Below are 26,998 nucleotides of genomic sequence, written 5' to 3' on the forward strand. Positions count from 1 at the left end.
CAGATGTTGAGTTAAGAAAAAGACTCAACATAGCTGTTCCGAAAACTGTAGTGAAGACTGAGTTTGTTCTGATTGAATGTGATGACCAAGATTATGATCTGAGGTAAGCGATGAGTGAGAAGCCAAGAGCAAAGCGGAGATATAAAGAAGAAAGCGATATTGATTTTTTGAGTGATTCTCAAGAGGATAGTGGGAGTGATTCATCATATGGAGTAAACAAACCAAAGTCGAAAAGAAAATCCAAGAGAAGGACACGATCGGTATGTATTATGTAATCATGTTCAGTTATGTTCAAATTGTTTTGGAGTATTTGAATTCAAATTTCGTTTACTCAGTGATATTACTATATTTTGTAATCATATCACTTATTATATTGTTAGCCATAGGAAAACGTCTTTAGGTCAAGATTCTTTTGTTTCTTTTAGGTTTATTTTATCGCTTGTTATATTTTTATATGTATATTTGTAATTTTAGGCTTCAAAGCGTCAATTGCCCAAACGTGAGAGACGTTCAAAAGAATGGAAAGATTCTCCTATTACATCCACCCCAGAGGTGTCCCGTAAAGTACAAAATATGTCGTTGATCCTGATGATGATAAACCTTTGATAACTATCAAGAAAGTTAAACAACCTGAAGATAAAGCTTCAAAGCACGCTTGCACTATTTGCAATAAGACATTTCCCTATCTCAGTTTCTTGAAACAACATATGTTAACACACCAGGATAAAGACCCAATAATTAAATGTAAATACTGCACAGCTAAATTTACTACACAGGAAGAATATAAGCAACATACATTAGACTATCATGCTGAAGATATGGATGAGGATTATCCTATATTACCAAGGAAAAGTTATAAAAAGTCTATAAGCAAAACAGATTCTGGTGCTGAAGAGGAAAAGGAGAAAGAGCGCACTCCACGAGAGCGAAATAAACATCACAAATGCCCATATTGTGAAGTAGTATGCAAATCAGCTATGAAGCTTAAAGAACATAAACGGACACATGTTGGAGAAAAACCTTTTGTTTGCCACATTTGTCAAAAACCATTCAAACAAACTGTGTCCTTGGAGTCTCATATCAGGAGGCATGCTGAAGATAAGTCTTTGCAATGTGATCATTGCCAAAAAATTTGTGCTTCAAAGTCTGATCTCAATAGGCACATTAAAACAGATCATAGCGATGTAAAACATTTTGAATGCGCAATTTGCAATAAAGAATTTCCTACCAAACTAAAGCTTGACAAACATGTGTTGAAACATGAAAAGGAAGATGAAGAATTATCTCAGACATCAAAGGAAGGTAAAGAAAAGAAAATACCTTCTACAAAGGATTTATTCAAAAGCATAGCACCTATCACTTCTACATACTGGTCTGATTCATATTCAGATTAAAAATTATTTTCATTTACTTGGTGAATCACCACTGACTATTGGAAATAAATAGTGATTCAATTATTCATGTGATTTACACAATTAAAAAATGAGTTTAACAAAATATTTTTACTTTATTTGTGAGTTGTAGATTGATTTTAAATTATTTTAACAAATTTGAGTCTGCACGCTTTTATATTTATGTATTTGGCAATATAATAAATTTAAATATGATATCTTATATATTTATAAAACATTAAAATATTCTTTCAAATCTTATTAGAAATCTATGTACAAACTAAATCAATCAGAACTTATTTGAAAGTTGTGCATCACATCTTTATTGTTTACATTGAGAACTTATAAACAATTTGTTAAGTCCTGATACAAATTTTATATGGAGATATAATATTTATTGGATGTTATATTTATTTTGGTTAACTTGAAGCTACACGTGAGTTTGCACTTAAAATATTGACAAATGTTTGATCATTTTGTCAATTTAAGTAAAAAAAAAAAGGTGAATTCCTCGAGTCACTGCTTAAAACATTTTGAAAGAGCATTTTACAGTTGTATATGCAAATATAATTTTTCTGTACAAAATTTGTATGAAATGACTTTGTAGACAAATCCTTCATAAGTTCTCTTTCTATTTATGGAATGCACATATATTTTGTACTTTTATTAATTCTATAAATCTAAAACAAAATTGGCTAAAAATAATAATGTTAATATTTGTGTCAGAGATGCTTCCGGTCATTTTTCATAATATCATAATGTATGTATGCTATAAAATAAGATATTTAGTAGATCTATATTCTCTAGAAAGCACATAGATTACTAAACAGAAAATTCTAGTTTTTAAAATAATTAATGATTGATAAATAAATAAATTATATTTAATATTTAATAGAATATATCGGCGCTAACCTGATAACGAGTCCTAACTATGTAACATGGATGTAAAAATATCAAAAATTATATTATTCCAAATTAAATTACACTTTATATACTAATTAATGAAATTAATTTTATATTTAAAATAAATTGTAAATATATCATGTCTACAACTTTAGTGTATAGAAATATGAATTTTATTTCACCTAGTAGATTTTAAGCGGAAGGACAAATTATGATAAATCATTAAAAGTATATATATATATAAGAAATAAGTATGATAGATAAGTTAAATGTTATGATTTTATTAATTTCTAGACTTCTAAATAATCATAATTTAAAGTGTTTTGCGTTTTATATCAAGTGTTTGCATAAAGATCATTCAAAAGTAAGTGGATTCTCATATAAGTGGCACAAGTCTTATTAAAAAAAAAAAAGATTATTTGCAATTTTTGTTTATTTTTGACTATGTAATAAATTGTTGTTTGTATCTAATACATTGTAATTAACAATTTATTGTCCTAATTTGTCTCATTAGTATGGCTTTGACTCTTGTAACAATGATCTCATTGAATTTGTTAATAACCCAGTGTTGCTTAATTTTGTTGTTGTTTTGCCATTTGATTTAAATGAATTTAATTATGGCAACATCATTTAGTACAAGTCATTGTTAGATCTTATTTGTGATTTTCTAATTGAATTTTTGAAATTCTTCAATTTATTTCAAGAATATTATAATTTATACATAATATTACTTCGTCAAGTACTCTTGGAATAGTTCATCTTTTAATTGCTTGATGCCTTAATGCCTTTGTGTGAATCATGTCGCTTGATGTGTTATTGTAAATTTGGAACTTGTATTTTTTCAATTTTAATTTAAAAGTTTTATTTGCCACATCAAAGAAAATTTTAATAGTCATAATGTTTAGACGTCGCATGTATTGTTCCAAAAATCATTCTAACAATTATTATAAAGAGTCAATATTCTGTTGGCCATACCTATGTATCTATAGAATAAAGAATATGAACCTACATTAATTTGTTTTGATTATTTTTTATATTAGAAGCGGTAAGAAATTTTAATCGGCTTTTTTTTTATTTCAATTTTTAAAAGACTGATGGGGCTTCCGGTGCGTTCAAGTTCTTCTGATTTTTTCCTTTCATTATTAGCTATTGATGATCTAAAGTCATCAACAGTTATGTATAACCATTAAATTATTTTTAAGATTTTTAATTACTGAAAAATCTACTCCTGAGGGCTAACAAACAAATTTTTATACGAGAACCCGCGAGTGCACTGCATTCCATATTATTTGATGCTCTCATATTCTTGTATGTATATATTATTATGATTTTTGAATATTAACTTTTTCGATAAATACAAGTTATTAGACATCTCGCATCATTAAACAAAATGATCACAGCCATAATCATTACGTGCTGCTTATAAAGGATTCGCATAACGATGCAAAGCAGTAATAAAGACTTCTTATTTGAATCCATTGCCCATCTCATCGAGTTTAATAGATGCATTGTATGTAAATCAAGATGTTCTATGGAAAACTTAATGGTTAAATTGCTCCCGGGATTGTACGACTAAATAATATTCCCTTCTGAATGTGTAAACAGAGTCGATTTCATGGGCATATTTGGATTTTTAATAAAAAATGATCTGTGAGATTAAAATTATTGGTAATAATTTTTTCTGTGATCGATAAAATAAAATGGTATTATTATAAGAAAATAGGCATCGAAACTCTTTGCTGTAAAAATAATGATTAAGGTTTAAGATTATTATATGATTTATGGGGCATCTTAACGTAAAATCGTTCCACAACATTAGTTAACATAAATCATAATTCTTATTACAATAATCTTTTTGTAATAAAAAGCTCAAATCACGATTTTTTGGTAATGCAATTTAAATAATAACTAGGTGTAGATGGCATTTTAATATTTTTATAATATTTAATATTATATATATGTATAATTATTACATATATGTCTTCATGAACACAGGGCTATTTATTTCCACAAAAACTCAGGATATATACACAGTGCATGTTTTAAACTGCGATTCGTTTTCCCAAATATTAATGAATTTGTATAAATAATCTACGAAATTTCATCATATTACATTATAAAATTATCTTCATACAAAGTTTTATTTAAATTAAATTAAAACTTTGATGAAAATTTTTGCAATTTTTTGCTAATTCGATAGAGCTCATTGAGTTTCACACAATTGCTTTTAAAATTTCCAAATTGGTGCAGCAGTTTTTGAGAAATCTTCATCGAAGGTCAAATTCCAGAATAACTTGAAAATATAAAATTAGCAGATGGAATTTTCTGGAGAACTTTTCTTTTCGGGAAGTTAATAAATTAATATCTTTTCTAAATATGAATAAGTACCAATATTAATTTCATCTCTTTATTTTGCATCATTTATAGTTCTGGAGAGTTGAGCACTTATGATCATCGTTTAAACATTTTAATGAAATATGAAGTTATATATAATGAAGTTATTTATATTCATGATACGTTTATAGAAGCTACGATTGCACTTAATTTCGAACAACACAAATCCAATAATCCGATTTCTAATTAGCGCTTTAAGCACGTAAAGCGATTATTCTTATGTAAAATAGGCGCCGATATAATAATGATGTTACGCAATTAATAATATTTTTTTGCTATTGAGATAAGGTTTTATGAGTATTATTTTTGAATTTATTTAGAATTGCAAAAATATAACATTTTGTTTGATTTAAATATATATTTTTATTAATTTATCTATGATTCAGTAAAAGACATAATCTAATAAAGGCGAAGACCGAATCATTTTCCCACTCTAAATGGGACATGCAGATAATATAATATAATAATAATAATCTTTGGCTTAATTTAGTCAAAACTTTAAAATCTTAAAATTGTTTTTCATTATGTTCTTCTTTTCTGCAAGAAATAATTAGTTAATTTATTTTGTATTTACGAAAGAAAATAATTTAGACATAATTTAAAGGTTGGAAAATTGTTCGCTCAAGTAAAAGATCCACAAGCTCTATGGACTTGTGGGCCATAGAGCTTGTGGATCTTTGAATTAAAATCTTTACATCTATTATACTGTTTTGTTTAGTATTTTATACTTTATGTATTGATTGGCTGAATGATTTCTATAATTATGTGAACAATAACAATTTAATACATCTCTGGATAATATTCTTCATTCCTTATCAAATTGCCTAAGTGACGAAAACTGTTGCAAATACAAATGAAATGTTTAGTAATATATTGCTTCCTACAAATCTATTCTAGTTTATATAAATTTATATATAAAAAGCTCTTTATATGATTTGATGAACTTCCAACAAGTATGTTGAGCATTATTTGGTTTTGTAAGTATTAAATTATGGTTAGAAGTATGTTAGTTAGTTTGTTTATTCTTGTTATACAAGGTGATATAAATGAATATTATCATAACACGTGAGAGATTTGGTTCATGGGACAAAAAGTGTATTTATTTGCAAAATAATTATTTAAGATTCCATTATTGTTCTACTGAAAGTTCGTGTAAATTAAAGTCAAGATTTATATTACGAGACAAACTTAATATTTGTAATTATTATTTGATATAATATTACTTTACAAACTTTATTTTAATAATCATATACCAAAACTAAGCACCTTAAACAATTCATCCTTAAACAATTTCTTATTATTTCCAAATTTATAGATTCAAACCAATAAATTCATGAAAGGTTAACATAATCACTTCAATTATTTTAATATATATATATATATATATATATATATATATATATATCAAGGCATGCGATTAGAATTCTATTTATCGACAACCAACCTTACATGTTCATTATATATCATCATAAATATGAAGATGATTGATGAAATCATATAGCAATCGACCTTTACAAAATTACATTAGCAATGTTATTTTTATATTTCTTTTACATTAATTATGCAATTTTATAGACTATAATAGTTTGCAGTATTTCTTAACTTAATTTAGCATCAATATAAATAAGTTGAGTTGAGAATGAAAAACATTTTCATCAGTTATCTGAAATCAAATTGTTTAAATTGAATTTGATCTTTTATGAGGCATTCTTCAAAGTATAATCTTGAAATGTATTATTTTTCATATAAATTATAATAAAAATGAATATCCTTAATTCTTAATTACATAAACTATGTAATGAATTGTCGTATTTGCGTTGTTAATGTCACCTCAATGTTATCTTTTTCATAAGAACTTACTTTACCATTAGTGCATTTTGCCTTTAGGGAGCATAGCTTTTTCATTCTGCAATTTTAATGCCTTTAAAATCTACAGCACGTGCTCTCATAAAAATTATGAATTTTTTATTACTTAGGGATATACATAGTTGCAAATCCTATCTGCAGATATTTCTATAAAACATGTTATTCTATTTCAATCTACTGTGGCACAAAGATAAATGTTACTGATATTGCATAATTCCCGGTCTTCAATAATTTTGATTCAAAATTCATCATTGAAACAATACACTGTTTTAACAACAATATTAATGATAGTATAGGATTGTAGTGTTTTTTATTACTGAAGACCAGATATGGAATTTTTGGCATTCAGTAATGAAAAATACTACAATCTGGCATGAAATATCTGGATTTTTTATTACTGAAAACAGTAAAAATATGGTTTAGTTTTTCAGATTATTTTTCTATTGGATATTTTTATTATAGGATAGATTTGGGTTTGAAGGTCCGCGGGTAAAAAGGTCCACCACCGATATCTCAAAAACAAGTTGGTTGCTATGTTTTTAAAATATATGTCAATAAAAAACAAACATTAATAATTTATAGCTCAGACCAAATTTTGAGGAGGTGCGTTACTTTTATAAGCCCAATTCTCCGGTAAAATAGACGATTACATCTCGTTGTTATGGCAATCTTTCTTGGTACTAAAAACTGCCATAGAAAATGCTTTCCATCAAGTGTTAGTTCAATAAAATTTATATTTTCAAATACAATTAATTATGACATTGCTTTCATTACAACAAAATTCAAATTTTAAATTACCATTACATATGTTTTGTTATTTTGAATTTGTGTGTTGAACTTCATTAAAATTGCATTGAAAAAACACCATATCTAAACTTTTACCTTTGAAGGATTTTCAAAATAAAATATATTGTTAATGAATAATGTTAGAATGAATCATGCTAAGACATTGATTGCGGTGAAAATCCATCAATTTTGGGTGAAACTGAACTTTTAACATTGAACTTTATTGTAGCACCATCTTTACCATTTGCCATTACAGCATTTTTTAGTCCAAAATATATTATTAATAGTATGAATCATATTAAGACAATGATCCTGGTGAAAATCCATTTATTTCGGCTGAAATAAAATTTTTGCTTAACAATTATTTTACTGAATTTCCATATCTGGCACCTCCATAAAACTTACTCTTTTTTATGTTTATTTCCAGGGAGACAGACGGAAGTGAGGTGTCGGTCATGTTTGTGAGCACTGAAATAAAAAAATACTTTATGAAATACGTGACGTGTATAATAAAAACAAACAGAGACGCCACACCGTGCAGGAATGAATAAGGACAATGGAAAAAGATTGACTCTGAGGACGAGCACATCACTGGAGATCATTCGAATTAAAGACTTCAAACCGTTCGCCACGTGTACCAACATCGAAGGGAACCAGGAATGGTATTACCTGGACACGTAGTTTTCGTCGAAAGTGATCATGCAGAGGAGGAAGATGGTTTTAAACACTTGTTTTGTGGAAATTAATTATATTCTAAACCGTTAAATTATTTAGAAATTGTTGTTCATGTTAGTGCACCTCTTATTCGAAAAGTTCAACAAATATAGTTAACAAAACTCATTAAAACGCTAGTGATAAAATCTTTTTAAACAACTATTAACTTAAAATTGTTTATTTTGCTCTTTGTGTATCACAAATAAAACTTCTTCCATTTTGTATGATTAAATAAATGGGTGAATAATGTGAACAAAAAATGGTTCAGTGAAATTATTTTAGCATGCACAAAGTATTATTTAATAAATTGTTTTAAATAAAGTTTCTAAATAATTAACTAAGAAAATGGCTGACATCAGTGAAGAAAAACGAGCTGAGATAATTGCTCAAATATCTCGCCTGGCTTTCTTTAATGAAACTTTTGGAGATGTATATAACTTGACGGAACAAAGGTGAGGAGTAGATATTTTTAATTTTAATAACTTAATTAATTTAAGAGTTGCTATAAGCTTATTATTCAAAAAATTAATAGAGATTTATTTAAATTATACTGAATTTTGAAGTTTATTGACACTTGAATGAAATATGAAGAATGTTGAGTTCAGCTCCATTTTTGTGATAATTTTCATAACTTATTGTTAGTTTAAACTAAGTCATATATTTTCCACTGATTTGTAGTTATTGTATAATATGTAAAATATTATTATTATCCGTAGGGTAAGTTATAGTAATCGCAAAACAATCGAAAATGTAATTTTTTGTATATCTTCACGTTTCAAAGGCTTCTGAACATTTTGGCATACCTTAGAAAAAATTGATGTATGTGAGTGTGTGTTCGGATGCAGATTTTCGCCGACGATTCCGGGAACTCGGTTCAACAGATTTAAGTGATTCAAAAAACATTCAATTCCTATTGATAAGGAGACTTGCTGATTAGTATGCAACCGATTCCAAGATGCGAGACAAAAAATGCCAAAAATGGTAATTCAGTTTTTGAGAGTACGGAGCGTCCGATAAGCAATTCAAAAAACATTTTACTTGTATTGACAAAATGAACAACTGATTGCATTTTTGGGTAAAATTAAGCAACCCTCAAAAATTCAATTTTTTCAAAGTTTTCAAAAAATTTAAGGCTCTAAGATATTTTATTTTAGGTGCGGGAAGTTCCAGCAATTTGCTATGCACCATTAGTATATATTATAATTCACATAATTTCTGAAACAAATTTTATTATATTTACTATTATTATTTTATTAGACTTCTATTTGTGAAGATTTAAAAATGATATTGAATTTTCTTTAGTCTTTTAATCCCAATGTATTTAGAAAAAACTTATCTTTAAAACTTAACATTTATTTTATAACAATATATATTTATATTGTGTAATATATTATTTTTTTATTATTCACAGCTTGTTCCAACAATCAGATTACATTTTAAATTAAATACAAATAAATGATTTTTATGCTTTTTTTAATTTATTATCTTTTTTTATTTTGTAAACATATCATTTCTATATTTAATATTTGATCAATATTATATTTCTCATTGACCTTCTAATTAAATGTATTAATTACACAATACACATTTACCTCCACCGGCCTGATTAAACAACTTCGCATTTCTGAACTTTGAAAAGTTTATCATAATCACCCTTTGAATATTTTTCAATATCAGAAAAGTTGAAAAACTATGCAAAACATGAGCTATTAAAATACTTTAATTACTGATTGATCTGAAAAATGTTCCGTTCAAAATATTTTATAAATAAAAATAAAAAGTTATTTTTTAAATTAGGAATAACATGAGCTTTCTGTGGAAAAGTGTTCGCATTTATGATACAATTACATAGGTCAGTGGACATGAGTATAAAAAACGTAAAAAATGTAAATATTCGTATTAAATCTGACGAAGCATAAACATACTGGTGAAACGAATTAACTTCCTACATATATTTCTTTGAAAATTTGAAATCTTTTTGAAGCTGTAGAATCCAGTGTGTGGCTTTTTTATAATGTAAAAATTGTTACTAAATTAGGCATAAAGTACATTATAATATATTTACTTTGACTCGTTTATAATTAAAAAAAAACTATTTTATTATTTTTTTGCCTATGCAACCTCTTTTTATTTTTTTAAATACCATTTATTTCAAGTTGTAAGTTTTTTCTCACCCTTGTACTACTCGTAATATCTATTTACTTACAGAACAATTTTATCTATAAATAGGGAAGATATTTGTTTTTGAACAAAAACGTCATCTAAAAGGTTTTTCCTTTATTCTATTTATATATTTTCATCTTTGCTTAAACTACTTTCAATAAACTTTCTTATTTTAATTATATGAATTGCTTTCTATCAATCAATTATTGAAACCCAAGAAGGTGATATTTTTAGAATACTATGTAGGCGAAAATTAATGTGAAAGGTTACAGATATTTTTGGTGATTTTAATGATTCATAATAATAAACTTAAATGCAAAAGTCGAAGATTTGGATTTTAACTAATTATTGTACTACTTCAAGTACTTAGCTAATGAAATATTCTGTGTATTTTTACTTCTTCATTTATTAATTATTTTTATTTTTATTTTAGTAACAAAGAACTTTTATCATTTTAAGATTTTTAAAAACTTGTTTTTAAATTTTATAATAAACTTTACACTATTAATTATTCTATAAACTTATTTTATTCATTACTTATATTTTTCAGGTATCAATCTCTCCTGGAAGAATTAACAGAGCTGAAATCCAGCATAAACATGACCTTACACAGTGGTCTTGCTTATGGTAGGCCAGACCCGATGCAAGAAGTAATAATTAACGAATGCGATTACTGTTGCGGCCCTGTACGATCTGTGATAGAAGGGTATAATGGTATTCATGGATATATCAGCCTTATGGTGAGGTTTAAATTTAAATTTTGATTAAAAATTAAATTAAATTTGAAATTAAATTAAATTATGTGATTTTTATTTTTAGGTTTGTATTTTTGGATGTATAGCAAATTTATTAAATATAGCTGTGTTGACGAGACGAGATATGTCTAGTGCCCCTATTAACCGAATTTTGAAATGGTTGGCAGCCACTGATTTACTAGTTATGGCCGAATATGTACCCTTTGCTACTTACAATTATTTGGTAAGCAAAATTTATATTTTTATAAAACAATTTCAATATTTTGAAGATGTTCTAAATCAGTTTATTTATCAATATCAAGGCACTCTTTTCTTCAATTTAGATACAAAATATTTGATGTAATAACATATTTATATACTACATATAATTGAATATGTTTCACGTGCAGAATTATTATTAATAACTTAGTTTTTCAATACATTTTGAACAAAAAGTAATAATAAATAATTATCTCAAAGTTGACTTATTAAAAAGTTGTTTTATGTAAGTTTCTATAGAAAGTAATATTGCAATTGCTTAAGTTTATAATGAAGAACTTTTCAAAACTATAGTTTTGAATTAAAAATTAAAATTTATGTATAAGATGCTAAACTTGATACTTTATTTTGAATTTATTATTTTAATATTAAATTCAAAATAAAGTATCAAGTTTAGCATCTTATTCATGAATTTTAATTTTTAATATTACATTACTAAAATCATATGAAAACTTTTCCAAACTACTAATAAATCAAAGTTAATGTATTAAGTTCAGTATATTTTATATCAATTTTAATTTCTAACGTATTATTAAAATCATTTATGCAGCAGCATTTATGCAGTTTATTTATTAAAATCAGGACACTCTTTTCTTCAATTTTGATATAAAATATTTGATGTATTAACATATTTATAAAATACATATAATTGAATATGTTTCACGTGCAGAATTATTATTAATAACTTAGTTTTTTAATACATTTCGAACAAAAAGTAATAAAGTATTTTTATTAATTTACTATAATTATCTCAAAGTTGACTTATTAAAAAGTTGTTTTATGTAAGTTTCTATAGAAAGTAATATTGCAATTGCTTAAGTTTATAATGAAGAACTTTTCAAAACTATAGTTTTGAATTAAAAATTTAAATTTATGTATAAGATGCTAAACTTGATACTTTATTTTGAATTTAAAAATCAGGACACTCTTTTCTTCAATTTTGATATAAAATATTTGATGTAATAACATATTAATAAAATACATATATCTGAATATGTTTCACGTGCAGAACTATTATTAATAACGAATTTTCTAATACATTTTTAACAATAAGTAATAAAGTGATTTTATTAATTCACTATAATTATTACAAAGTTTTCTTATTACAAAGTTGCTTTATGTAACTTTCTATAGAAAGTAATATTGCAATTGCTTAAGTTTACAATAAAAAACTTTTCAAAACTAATAATGAATCCAAAATGAAGTATCACGTGTAGCATCTTATACATAAATTTTAATTTTTAATATTACATTATTAAAATTATTTGAAAACTTTTCCAAAATACTAATAAATCAAAGTTAATGTATTAAGTTCAGTATATTTTATATCAATTTTAATTTTTAGCGTTGCCTTATTAAAGTTATTTATGCAGAACTGAATAAATAAGATAGATAATTGAACAATTAATTAATAATATAGGCCTATATATAGCCAACAAAATTTGTTACAAATTAGTAAAATAAGACTGATTTATAAATTAAGAACTAGAATCGAATATCGCAAAATTTTAACACATGTTTGATAGTCGAAATATTAAAATATTTTTAAAAAAATGATAAAATTATTTATTTAACTATTTTAATGTGGCTACTGTTTCTATTGTAGATACGACGAAGATCAGACAGGCATGAATTTCCATATTCTTGGGCTGCATATCTATTATGGCATGCTCATTTTGCTCAAGTAATGCACACGGTTTCTATATGTTTAACGTTAAGTTTGGCAATTTGGAGATACATAGCTATAAGGTAAGATATTTGTTACATGATATTGATTAGTTTTATTGAAATATATTTCTTATTCAGATATCCTCATTTGAACGGCACTCTGTGCACGGAAAGGCGTTGCAGTTGTGCAATTTTACTGAGCTTTTTCTTACCTCCAATTCTATGTGCGCCAACTTACCTCGTTTTCAATATAAACGAGGTTAAAGTGTATGAAAACAGCACTCAGCATGTTCTTTACCATGTGCACACAATTTCCGATCTAGACAGGACTCCTTACATAGCCAATTTCTGGTTCCACGGTGTGGTCATCAAGCTGCTTCCGTGCATCGTTCTTACAGTGATTTCCTGCTGGCTGATACGGGCACTTTATAGCGCTAATAGGAATAAGAGGCGATTGATGAGCGGCTATAATTCAGTAAGGTGAGATAAAGAAATTATCAGTAATATTTTGGGAAATGTGGAGATGATATTTCAGTTCAATCTCTCTAGCTATAGGTATTATTATAATATTAGAACTATGGCTCGAGATATTTACTATACACATTACATTTGTTTTACATTCTGAACATTTACTGTGTTTATACCTTTTTCTTCGAAATATTTATGAATATTAATTATATTTATCAGAGGTGCCCTTAGAAAACATTGAAAGTATGAAATTATAATATTAATTTTTTTAATATTAATATTTTTAATATAATAATAATAAAATTAAAATTTCGCTATATTTATGAAAAAATAAAGTTGTACAATGGCCTGCGGTATATAAGTTTATATAAATTTCTTATCAGATGACATTAAAAATATGCATACAAACACATATAAATTATTACTAAAGCATAAAGTACATCATAATATTATATATTTGACTTATATATATTTTATGATATATAACTCGTTATAATTTGTTTTATTGAATAATTCTTATAAAATTGTTATTAGTATTGCAGAAATGTAGTATTTCAAGATATGAGCTCAAAAAGAAATCAAAGTTTTATTAATTGTATACCCAAATTGTTTTTGCCAATGCAACTTTCTTTTATTTTTTGAATGCTATTTATTTCAAGTTGGAATTTTTTTCCCACTCTCGTACTATTAATGAATTATGCGTTGGGGTCAAATATCAATTTTACCTATAAATAGGAAAAATATTTGCTTTTGAACAAAAACGTCATCTAAAAGGTTTTTCCACTATCCTATTTATATATTTTCATCTTTGCTGGAATTGTTTTTAATAAACTTTCCTATTTTAATTATATGAATTGCTTTCTATCGATTGATTATTGAAACACAAGAACGACTAAATTTATTTTGAAATCGCTCACACATTAATTATAAAATTGTGAGGTCGGTTGAGTTATCTTCATTAAGTTTATGCAGTTCTGTTTATAATAGTTTATATCTTAATTAATAAATGTTATTTAAAGTATAGGAATAACAAAATTTATTTATCAACCATCGACATGGTGACATTTTTATATGCATATATATCCCAGCCAAGCCACCACATTAACACGTAGTATTTTTTAAAAGCAAATGTTCGTTAAGACCAAGTACTCTATCGTTATATCAAGTAAATCTAATTTTAATTTTAGCTAACGTCAGAAAAACTACTCATTTTCTCAAACTATGATAAATTTTTAAAATTAAACTACTTGGCGTAAGGTCGTGATATTACAGTAAGTTCTATAAGACCATGATATATATCGCTAAGAAAAGTTCCATAAAATAGGCTTCAGTTTTTTTTTCAATAGTTAATTACAAGAAAACGGCTCGGTTGATTTTCACCCAAAACTAATCAGCATCATTCCCAACTAATATCTTTCGAACAGTTTTTGATATTTTAAAATCGATTCGGTAGTATGAGCTTAAATGTGGACGAAAAGTTTAACACTTTTTTTAAATTATTAAGAAGCGGCTTAGCAGATCGTCGCACAAAACTGACAACGAGGACGTTGAGATATATCAAATGGCTTTTAAATTTCTGAAATCGGTTCAGGCGTTTTTGAGAAAACGTCGATAAAAGGTCTGATTTTGACAAATGCCAAAAAAACGATACCAATTTTTGCAAACTTTGACGAATTTTTAAAGTTAAACCAATTGTCGTAGAGCCGTAATATTTTAGAAGACTATAATGGTATCTACCGTAAAAAAAAATATTAAAAATCGGCGAATTTTTTTTTTTTAACACTCTACCAAAAACTAATCAGCACGATTCCCAACCAATCTTTCAAATGGTTTTTGAATTTTCATAATCGATTCAGAATTGCGGGCTAAAACGTGGACGAAAATTTTTTTACTTTTCTGCTATTTATAAAGAGAAGTCTCGGCCGATCGTCGCACAAAACTGACAAACGATAGTCCTCATCGAGATACATCAAATGGCTTTTAAATTTTTGAAATCGATCCAGCCATTTTTGAAAAAACGGCGATTTACGGCAAAAAATCTGTTGATGCACACGCACACATACACACACATACTTTTTCCAAATTTCGAGAAAACATAAAACATCGAGAAAACATAAAATTAGCGAATCGAATTTTTTGATGAAAACATAAACTTCCCCTTGGGGAAGTTAATAATTGCAATTATTATTAAAATATCTACTTAGTCTACATAAATCATATATTTTAAAAAAATCGTCAATTTTTCCTTTCCATAGGCGCAACACGAAATCTGACAAGAGAACAGATCGCACCACAAAAATGTTGGTTGCAGTGCTTCTCTTGTTCTTGATTACCGAAATCCCTCAGGGCATCCTCGGCCTACTCAGTGGTATTTTAGGCAAAGCCTTTTTTGTGCAATGCTACCACTTATTCGGGGAGTTGATGGATATATTGGCGCTCCTGAATGGAGCCATCAACTTCATACTCTATTGCTCAATGAGTCGCCAATTCCGAACGACGTTTGGCCACCTTTTCAAGCCGTCGAGCGTTCTGGCCAAGTTGCCGGTGAGCGTGGGCGGCGGGGCGTCAGTGCACAATAAAACTGAGGCGAGCAAGCAGAATGGCAGGCAAGTTTCGCAATCTCAGGAGGTGCAGAGCACCGTGATTTGATGCAAGGCGGTCAAACGAGACATAGGTCAGACCGTTACCGCATTGTAGGATATGTTTATATTTGTATATAATTCCAAATGAGTGGTAACTAAATACATTTTGTGCAATTAGTCGTTGTGCGCAATTGGTGTAAAATAATGTTGTACATGAGATTATATGGATTTCTTTTAAATTGTACATAAGTTATACTGAAGCATATAGGCAGCGTGTTATAATGCAATGAGTTTAACTTTTTTTACTAGAATTCCGGGTGGAAGCTTTCTCATTTTTTTAAATTAAAATTTACTATTTAATTCTTACATTCTCTGTGGGACCACTGCGATGCCATTATTATGATATAATCTTAAATATCATAATTCATATTGACTGGTTTATTCAAAAAATTAACGTAAATGAATATATGTACTTTGATAATGTATAGTTGTGAATATATAATCCAAGGCACTCGTATGCTTTATCGTAATCACTGTTATAACTTCTAAGATGTGATGGATATATTCATTTTACACCAAAATCCAAAGAAGTTGGTGTATCTACATTTATTACTAATTCTATAGTGTCAATAATTCAATAAACTCATTTTCATAATTTCATAAAATATTTTGAAATCCTCCAAGCTAAGATATGCTGAATTGAAGTTGCATGTTGCATTATATAGAAGTTGATTTAATAGAAGTTTTCATGTCAACTTTATTAGTATAAACTCATTTAAAAGAAGTTCTATATGTTAAGTTGTTTTAATATAATTGAACTACGTTCAATATTTTGGCATTCAGATAGTAGGGAGTTATTTAATATTTGCTTTAAAACTTTATTCTTCCTTTTGGATACCTTGATTTGTTAATATTGAATGTGTGAATATAGTTCCGTTACAACTTCTATTTACTATTTATCACATATTTCAATAAACTTTATTAAAAAAGTTATTAAATTATTATTATTAATTTTGAATAAGTAAATAAGTAAGTCATTTTAAGTATTCAATACTATTGGCCTAAATTACGTTAAAATCAGTGTATGTTGTGTATAACACGCTGTCTATTATTATTATTCGTGTATATATTGATGATAACTCTACTTGCGTTTATTAAGTTTATGACATAAACTTATGCTGTGGGTTTACAAAAGCTTTAATTACTCGTATGACATGCAAAAAATTTATGTGATAGAAAACATATTTTTAGAACGTAACATCTAATAATAATGAATGTGCTTTGATGATTTGCTTTGACCGTTAATAATAATTTATAAACATATCTTCATCTTTCTGATTGTAATATATATAATGCATTTGTTATTGATTTTAGTCATAAACATTCAAACTTTACTACATTTTTATGAATTATATTATCTTTGGAATATATCAATTCCAGAGGTAATTTTGCATCTTCTTTCCTCCTATTTGTCAGAATGACCAAATTTCACTTTTGAGAGTATTATAGTTCATTCATATTTTCAATCGCCCAATAATTATTTTTTTATTTTTATATATAATATTTAATTCAATAAGTTTCTTATGCATTCTGTTGCTTTTAATCTTTATAGTTAGATATATTTATAAGCCCTATTAAGTTTATATAAATAAATTTAGAAATATATTATATTTAATACATATATAAACTTATCACAATTTAATACTTTAATCGCTTTTTTAATTTGTGCTTATATGTTAGTTTACTATAAAAAAACATATTTTATTAGAACTAACTACTATAGTTTATTATGTTTTGCTTAGTTATTTATTGGTGTTTTTTTCATAATATTGCTTAATTATTTGGGTTCCGCATTTTTATAATGATTTTGCGAATTATTTTTGAAAATGAACACGGCTAAGACAGATTTAAGCTATACGACAGAAATTATTTAATTTATAAGCAAAAAATAATTATCGCCAAAGACTTATTTGCAAATTGTGAAAAACGTATGAGAGAGATCTAAAGTTATTAACACATGCATAAAAAAATTAGTCGTATTGCATAAAGTTGTCTTTGCTAACAAATCATCACATATTACTTGACTAAATTATAATTTTAATAAATTATTTTTCTAATTTTGTTTATATTATCAGGTTTTTAAAAAATTAAAGGTTTATAAAATTTACAAAAGTAGATGATAGTAGGTTAAACTTGTTGTGAAATATGAAAACGACTGGTGGAATTTCAGATGCGGGCAACCTGGCTGATTGAGTCGAGAATCCAGTATGCAAAGGTCTAAATTAATTTTCTAAATTTAGATAGTTAAATTATTATAAATTTAGAACACATTTTTTACATTTTTAATCACTATTCCTAAATTTAATAATATGGATAAAAGTCAGTTTATGTATGTACCTAAAAAATATGGTTGTTATATAATGTATATAACTATAAAAATTATAAATACGATGTGTCAAATTATATTCTATAAAATGTTAAATTGTTCCAATATGAAATTTCTTATAAAAAAAACTATATTAATGTTAAACAATATTACAGGTTTTCAATATATATTGTAATGTAATAATAAAAATGTAAAATTTATTATAGTAGATAAAATAGATTATTATTTATCGTTAATGCTTTTTGGAGTTTGATACATTTCAGATAAATTTGAATAATTCTTCCAAATATTATTCTGATAAAGCTCTACTATGGTTTTAAAACTCAATGATTTATTTTGTATTTGTATTTATGTAAGCTTATACATTGTTGTAACTAAATTTTATACAAAATGAAAAATATATGACAGTTTCTATATATGTATTATGAAAGTAAAAATAAGCCACATAAAATATTAATTTTTATTAAATTGCCAAATAATTTTTTTTTTCAATTATAAGTATCAAAATTATTAGCAATAAAATGATTGTTAAAATTTTTGCAAATAAAAATTATGGATTATTTTATAATAAAACGATTGTTGAATTTTTGCTAACCCATATATTATTGAAAGTTTTATTAATTGAAATAACACCCGTAATTTGTCAAAAAAAAATTATTCATTTATATTTTAATGCACATGTTTAGTAAATATTTGGTCTATATTTTATTTGAATATCGAATCAACGTAATTTTTATTATACATCTCTTTTATACTTCATCTTCCCCAAATATATGAGCAACTTCTTCATTTTCTATATTTGCATTCACATTATTATCTGTATTTGATTCTTCTACAAAATCATCAAGTTGGGAATCGATGTTTTCTTTAGACTTTACATTTAGAACAATAGCAAGACTTGCTGTGATGTTTTCCACCTTTAATAATAAAAATATAGCTTTAATAATAAAATAAATTATATAGCTTGAGGTAAGTTCATATACATATATCTGGTGAAGTATTTTATTGAATTTTGCATAAGTATTTTATAAATTTACCTTTTCAGAAACTTCTATGTTGCTCGACAACTTTTGAAATTCCTGCAGGTGAACTCTAGCAGCATCAATGCTGTTTTGCAAGGTCAAATATAAGGCTCTATTAACAAGTACTAGTAAGTCATTTTCATCCTTTCGTTTTTCTGAAGTTTTGAAAAGCTCATAAGCTCTTTCGAAAGCTAGCCCTGCATTATGGTCGTCTCCTAACCGTTGGAGGGCGACTGAAATAAAGGATAATATAATGAAAATAGTAGATTTTTAAGTTAATATAAATATAATATCTAATAAAATTTAATTTTTAGTGCCTGCTAGGAGCATATAAGAAAGTGCATGAGTGGGCCTCAAATTAGCTGCAGCACTTAAATAAACGAAAGCGGACGCCGGCTGCTGCGCCGACAAAAGCACCATGCCAAGTGAATACAATATTGGAGCTGATAATGGAGAATATCTTGCAGCTCGGGATAAACAGGAAAGTGCCTATTAAAGTAAGAATAATATAAATAACAATGATAAAATGTATTAAGTAATATATCTCCTACCGTTACGATTTTGCCCTTGTAATAGAAACATAATCCTATATTATTCCACAATTCAGGGCTATCTATGCAGTTTTGAGCAGCCACTTTGTATTTAGCTAGGGCAGCATCGTAGTCTCCATGTGACTAAATTTTTAATAGAAGAACGATATTTATGAAAATAAGTTGTGAAGTGCCAAAATCATACCATAATATTACTTGCAAGCATTTTTTATAAATTTAATTAGAAATAAGTATATACTTGTACGAACTTACAAGTACAGCTACGGTTTTAAAAGATTCATATATAAAATTCACATGTTTGCTTCATCTTCAACTTAAAAATACAATTTATTCAACTTAGGAATACAAATTAAGCTATGGTAAATGTACGGTTTTTAAAAGATTTGGTTGGAGTGAAGGAAATATTAGCGTTTTCTATGAAAATATACAGCAGATGACAATGAAAAACTAGTGGGGTGGGTGGCATCGTGCCCTAAGGCAAATTACTGGAACTTTCCGTACCGTTTTTTCAAATAGATTATTATAAATATTGTAACATTGTCTAATATTTATAAGAAGTATATAAACTGAATTGCAAATTTAAAATTATTTGTTTAAGTTATATTAGAACTTTAGTCAGGATAAAAACAAAATCTGAATTATTTTTGATATACAAGAAAAACTATTAAAAAAAAAATAATAATCCAAAATCAATTATTTTGTTAAGACAAGCAGAAAGTTCTTTGAATTATTTAAATCGGACGCTTAGTTCTCTCAAAAACTGCCATTTTTTACATATTTAGCTCCGTATCATCGAAATGGCTGGGCCTGCCTTTGCTAAAAACTACTAGACGCTTCTCCCAATCATTACTAATTGAATGTTTTTTAGATCATTCAAATCGGATACTCCGTTCTCCGGGCGCACGGATCAACCGATTTGAATGGTTCAAAAAACATTCGATTCCTATTGATAAGGAAAAGAACTGATTAGTTTTTGGCGAAGGCAGGTCCAACCGTTTCGTAGATACGGAGCAAAGAGTGCAGAAAATAGAAATCGAGGTTTTGAGAGAACGGAGCATCCGATTTGATTGATCTAAAAAACATTCAATTAGTAATGATTAGGAGAAGTGTTTATTAGTTTTTGGCAAAGGCAGGCCCAGCCATTTTGAAGATAGGGAGCTAAATGTGTAAAAAATGGCATTTTTTGAGAGAACTAAGCGTTCAATTTAAATGATTCAAAGAACTTTCTGCTTGTCTTAACAAAATAATTGATTTTGGAAAAATAAAATTTTTGTTTTAACTTTGCAATTCAGTTTATATAATTTTTATAAATATTAGACAATGTTACAATATTAAGGCACGATGCCATACACCCCACTAGTTAATTTATAATTTACGATTTAATCCGATATATGTGTGTACGTTTGTGTATATATGGGACTAAATCGGAAATAGTAGATTAAGTAATAATAAAATATTAATATTTTTTATTGTTATAAGTTATAGTTATTTTAATTTCTAGATACTTTGTTATGGAATGCTTATATTTCTTTTACTCTAACCAATGATATTTATATATTTGATGAGTTTTTGTTATTAGTTTATGTTTGTTTTCCGTATAGAAAATCTTAAAACAAACTAGTTTTTAAAGTGGAGTGTTACAAAATTATTAAACAGCTGCAAATCTATATTTTATTTTAGCAAAAAATTATATATCTTTGCATATATCCATATTATTTTTGAACATATCTTTTTATGACAATCAGTTATACAATACTGATATGTTTTTGTACGTGTAGTAAATTTACCAGTAAGTATCTCGCTCATGTCTAATTAGTAATTGCCACATAGTGTATAATTATAGTAATACTAAAATACTGAGATTGAAACATCTATTATAAAATGGGTTGCTTTACTTGCATGACCGAAGCTACAGCCAACAAAGCCCTTTCACAGTCAGGACGCAAAGCCACAGCCGTGCCCAAACGTTCGAATGCGGCTTGGGTTTCGCCCTGTTCTAAAAGTAGCAAGCCTAACTCAGCATGAAGCCAAGCTCCATCGGGGGTAACTCTTAATATAAAAAAATCATTTTTTTATAATAATAGAAAAATAAAATATATATATATATATATATATATATATATATATTAGAGATGGGCTTATCATATCCGAAGCCGGATCGGTTAGGATTTGTCTCCGCTTCAGAGAGGAGTTATATCCACTTAACAACTCCATACCTCCGACAACTTTGAAACATAATACTTCACACAAATGTATTCTCTAGTGTGTTGTTAACATATCTAAGGATGCATTAAGGCTTTGGAAATAGTTTACAAATAGTTCAAACATTTTTGTTCATTTTATTATAATAATTACTATTTTATGCATTGCATGCAAATCTCAAATTGACAAAAAACTTGGAAATCAAAATCAATTTTAGCAATTATTTTTGAAGAGAAAATATAGAATTCTTTGAATATGTCCATTTTTATATGAAAATAATGCAGTATGAAATATGAAATAAGAACAAATCCTTGTGTATAATATTTTTCACAAAATAATAATACTTCACATTCTATTATTATTTCTTTTTCGAGAATTAATTATACATCAGGTAGTTTGATTAGCATACTATTACATGTACACAATTATAAAATCATAATTGTGTAAAAGTTATATTATAATACTTAATATTTTTTAGCTGGTTGTATACCATTGAAAAAGCTCATTTACGGACAAACATTAACGTATACAGAATTTTTTTTTTATTATTATTTTTGAACAGCAATCAGAACCTAATAGTCATATAAGCTGTTGTGATGATTTGACTTAATACTAGTCTGTTTGACAGATGGCAACCCAATCAGTTGTCACATCTCTATACGATATATTATTATTACAATTTCTGTAATAGGACGAGTATTTTAATATACAGAATATAGAATACAAAATAGCATTACTTTGAGACGTTATATACGAAAAGTCTTAAAACTGCCTGTGCGAAAAAAAAACCACTTCTTTCAACCCAAACTTTTGTATTAGTAAAAAATCTCATGCAAATATCTGCACATGTTAACAGATTTAGTATCAGTTTAGGGAAGTCGGATATGATAAATCCTGTAAGACAACTCCACTCGGATTCACTTCGAGGGAGGAGTTATATCGGAGTGATAACTCCGGAGTGAGTTACCCATCTCTAATATATATATATATATATCTAATAATAATATCAATATTGTCATTATGGATTTACTCTAGGGCCGATTCGTAGACGCTCGTAGCAGCTGCGTAGTCGTTCTCCCGTTTCAGCTGCTCGGCTAACAAACTGTAAGATTGTATTTGTCTTCCGTTTTGTGCAGCACGGCGTAGATAATGCAGAGCTTCATGTCTGGAACCCACTGCACCGCGTAACATGCACTCCGCTAAAATTGATGAGAGTTTAGAGATAAAACGGAGATTCTCTTATATGAATCCGTAAAATGTATGCATATATGTATACTAGAGTAGATTGATATAATCTTTTATAACTGTGCATAGAAAATATTTTTATTATATCTGTGTGTATCTTGATAATTCCTCCGACGTTGATAAATGTATTTGATATGTAGCACTATGACGTAGATATACACTAGGGAATGCAATACCGATGGAAAATTTCAATACCGGTATTTCGGTAATTTTTCATTTTAAAACCGGAATACCGGTAAATATAATATTTAGTAATTATCATAATTATTGGGTATAAAGTTAAAAAAAATAAAGATTACGCAGGGGTAATCTGTATGATATAAAATATTTTGACGCAAATATCACTTAAAACCGTTACATTTTTACAAAAGATGAAACAAACATCATTATCTATCAGTCCAATTCTATTTATTGTAACACGATATGAAGCCCTTTGGAAAGCAATAAATATTCAGTTTAATGACGAGTTGAGATAATATTTGACATTTGTTTATCTTATAGAATCACTTGAAGATATAGCTGTTTATGCAATTCTGGAGTTTAAAGATAAATTTGTTCCGAGAAATTTAAACTTTAGGGTATTATGTATCAAATAGCGCTTATGTAAAAATACCGAAAATACCGGTATTTTTGGAATGAAAACCGGTAAAAATACCGCCGAAAAATCGGGCGGTTTACCGGTAATTCGGTATACCGGTATACCGGTATTGCATTCCCTAATATACACCATGTGCTAAACTGCATGATGAAATCATCTAATTTACTTACTATTAAATTTACTACACGTACGAAAACATATCAGTACCTTATAACTGCAGTAATAGGATAGGATAATCATGATTATCCTAACAAGATATGTTCGCAAATAATGTGGATATATGCAAAGATATATAATTTTTTGCGAAAATAAAAAAGATTTGTAGCTATATATAATAATTTTGTAACATTCCACTTTCCATATGTTGAAATGAAATTGAAATATTTATATTGACAATTATTAGTTCGACACTTAAAGGGGTATTCTAGTGTACAAATTCAAAAAAATCGATTTTTTTTATTTCATATTTTTAAAGTTTAACTATCTAAGAATATGGGTACGAGAAGGTTTTCGAAAATTTGAATTATTTTTGGAGATATAGGCATTTTACTGACTCGGTCTCCATACTGGTTTGGCTTCACGCAAAACTTTAAATGCGTTTTTCTCAGAACAGATTTTTCAGTACTGTTGACTAGATTTCTCGAGTTTTAATCGACCGATTCACTTGAAATAATCAGAGAGTCTTGTTTATAATAGACCTATCTTTAGCCCCAACTAGGATTGATTAACCCCAAATTCCAATTTTTACTATTTTTAAAAAATTCGAGAAACTCAAAAAAAACAGTAAAAAACACTGTTTTTCAAGCAGTCGCCAATTTGTTAAAAAAAATTTTTTTACTCATCGCTAGTTCAGGTGATTGCGACATCATTGTAAATTAATAATCTTTTTATTTTTTGCATTTCCGATGGCTAGGAGGGCTGAAATCATGTCAAGACTGAGGTGCCAATTTTTTGAGACCACCCACTTCATCAGCTGCCAGTTTTTACAATTTTCAACTTTTTTATTTTTTAATTTTTGTTTTGTATTTTAATAATATTAATAAACAAGTGGTAAAATAATAGATAGTGAAAACATCCATTGCTTTCTTTTATGACACTTTAAAAATGATCTAAAATTTATCGCTCTACACTAGAATACCCCCTTAATATGTTGTCATTATTCAGCAAATCGAAAATAAAATAGTATGCATACTCTTTGCAAAATATTGTTTTTGTTTTAACAAATTCTTTTGTTCATTCTTAATTTTTCTGTGACTAAGTATTTTTGATTTTCTGAATGATACATATCGATATTTAATGATGATAAGAGAATTATTAAGAGAGTCAAAAAAAGAATTATTAATTTCAATTTATATTTGAATTTGACGAATTGACTGAAATACATATATATATATATATATATATATATATAATAATAATAATAATAATAATGCCTAGTACTGCCCTAGAGCAGATCCGTGAACTGAGGTAAACTCCAACTCGATTCGGGGAAGATCAGTAATTTCAATTGGAAACATTAAATTTGCTAATAACGGTCAATTTATTAATTATATATTGATTATTAGTGTTTATTTTTCAGAATTGTTACTGTCTATAATCATTTTATGTCATTTAATCTTAGAAATCTATTCTTTTTTATTCAAATCAAATGCATGTTTCTCATTGAAAATGTAATTAATTTAATTTTGAAATAACCCTAATTTTGTTTTTATTTAATAATTCGATGAATGCCTCGCAAAATCTATATTGTAAATACATACGAAGTTTTTTTTGAAAGACGTTGAAATATATTTGACGAATTAAGTAAAAATAATTACATATTGGTTGCATATGTTTTACGTTATTAATAGCACTCATTTATTTGTTTTTTGTTTACGTGGTTTTCAATCAAATTATAAGAGTGCATACACATATAATTTATATAATAATTTATATTTGTATGCATATAATATAATTACCTATATAGTGATAAATTTCCCAATCTGGTCTGGCGATCAGTGTTTCCGCCTCTTTATACGTTTCTAGAGATAAGTGATATCTTCCCAATAAAAATCTAATAATATGATTAAAAATTATTACAATTGTTATATAACAATTGTATCAAATATGTTATATTCTCATACAATGTTCTGGCAACTTGTTTGATGTTTTCAACGTTCTTGGAATTCAATTTGCTGCATTTTTGAAAACTGATGAGTGATTCTTGTAGTTTATTTTCTTCTCGTAGTATCAGACCCTTAAAATTCGAGCAATAAACCAGTTTATGTCTTTATGTATTTTTTATTATACTGCCTATTTTAAATAATCCATACAATCAAATCGCACCAATAAAATATCGGCACAAGTTGATTAATATATTTAAATATTATATGGTCGAAATGGTTATTTTTGTATATACCTGTATATAATAACAGTATTCACTTCGACAATCATTTTCTTTCAAAGTTTGTGCTATAATTTGCCGGCAAATGGTGAATTGTCGACGTACATATTTATCATACAAGAGCCATTCCAAGTTTTGCGTTGATTGTACTGCATAATTTTTATTAGCTATAAATATTTTTTTTTATTTAAAACTGTGTATTATGTGTAGAATTATCTTTTTGGATTGTTTTTAAATATAATAAATAAAAGTTTAAAACGACGTTTTACATTTTTAAAAGGTTTCTTTATATTTTGTCTGATACCTTTCATAGTATACTCAGGCAATTTGGTCGTTTGCTTTCCGTTGCCAATAAATTTTTCCGCCGTGTGCATTTAAGATATTATTGCTAGATCCTTTATATTTAAATACTAGAGTATAAAATTTATATAATTATAGAGTTCTTTTGCACTAAACCTAATGAAGTGCAAAAAATGAATGTTATACGCATAGATAAAAGAAGAGTATATGTTTACTACAATAGGTTGCTAGGAAGCAGAGCATTACAAACACAGAACAAATACACACACAAACATATATAAATATATATATATATATATATATATATTATATTATCAATATTACATATTATACTGTTTACTATGTATTATATTATATTGTTTA

At 27.1% G+C, this 26,998-nt stretch overlaps 3 protein-coding genes across 3 annotated transcripts; 2 read left to right on the plus strand and 1 right to left on the minus strand.

The window, feature by feature from the left end:
- The first annotated feature begins 707 nt into the window (after positions 1-707).
- LOC113383578 (myoneurin-like) lies at positions 708-1,394 on the plus strand. Its single transcript, XM_026621835.1, has one exon. The coding sequence runs from the start codon at positions 708-710 to the stop codon at positions 1,392-1,394; it is 687 nt and encodes a 228-aa protein (XP_026477620.1).
- A 6,796-nt stretch (positions 1,395-8,190) lies between these two features.
- Positions 8,191-16,226, plus strand: LOC113376315 (sex peptide receptor-like). The gene is made up of 6 exons (XM_026616222.1): positions 8,191-8,506; positions 10,768-10,957; positions 11,037-11,195; positions 12,837-12,979; positions 13,037-13,378; positions 15,622-16,226. The coding sequence occupies exons 1-6, from the start codon at positions 8,400-8,402 to the stop codon at positions 16,013-16,015; spliced, it is 1,335 nt and encodes a 444-aa protein (XP_026472007.1). The 5' UTR covers positions 8,191-8,399; the 3' UTR covers positions 16,016-16,226.
- Positions 16,227-19,083: 2,857 nt separating this feature from the next.
- Positions 19,084-26,709, minus strand: LOC113383589 (Bardet-Biedl syndrome 4 protein homolog). The gene is made up of 10 exons (XM_026621846.1): positions 26,640-26,709; positions 26,351-26,502; positions 26,076-26,188; positions 25,911-26,005; positions 23,140-23,308; positions 21,803-21,956; positions 19,908-20,030; positions 19,674-19,845; positions 19,372-19,589; positions 19,084-19,251 (listed from the first exon to the last, which is right to left on the minus strand). The coding sequence occupies exons 1-10, from the start codon at positions 26,707-26,709 to the stop codon at positions 19,084-19,086; spliced, it is 1,434 nt and encodes a 477-aa protein (XP_026477631.1).
- Between the last annotated feature and the right edge of the window lie 289 nt (positions 26,710-26,998).

Source organism: Ctenocephalides felis, unplaced genomic scaffold (genome assembly GCF_003426905.1).
Source record: "Ctenocephalides felis isolate EL2017-DRISC unplaced genomic scaffold, ASM342690v1 CF-g0.4_SCAFFOLD_00845, whole genome shotgun sequence".
Classification (NCBI taxonomy): Eukaryota; Metazoa; Arthropoda; class Insecta; order Siphonaptera; family Pulicidae; genus Ctenocephalides; species Ctenocephalides felis.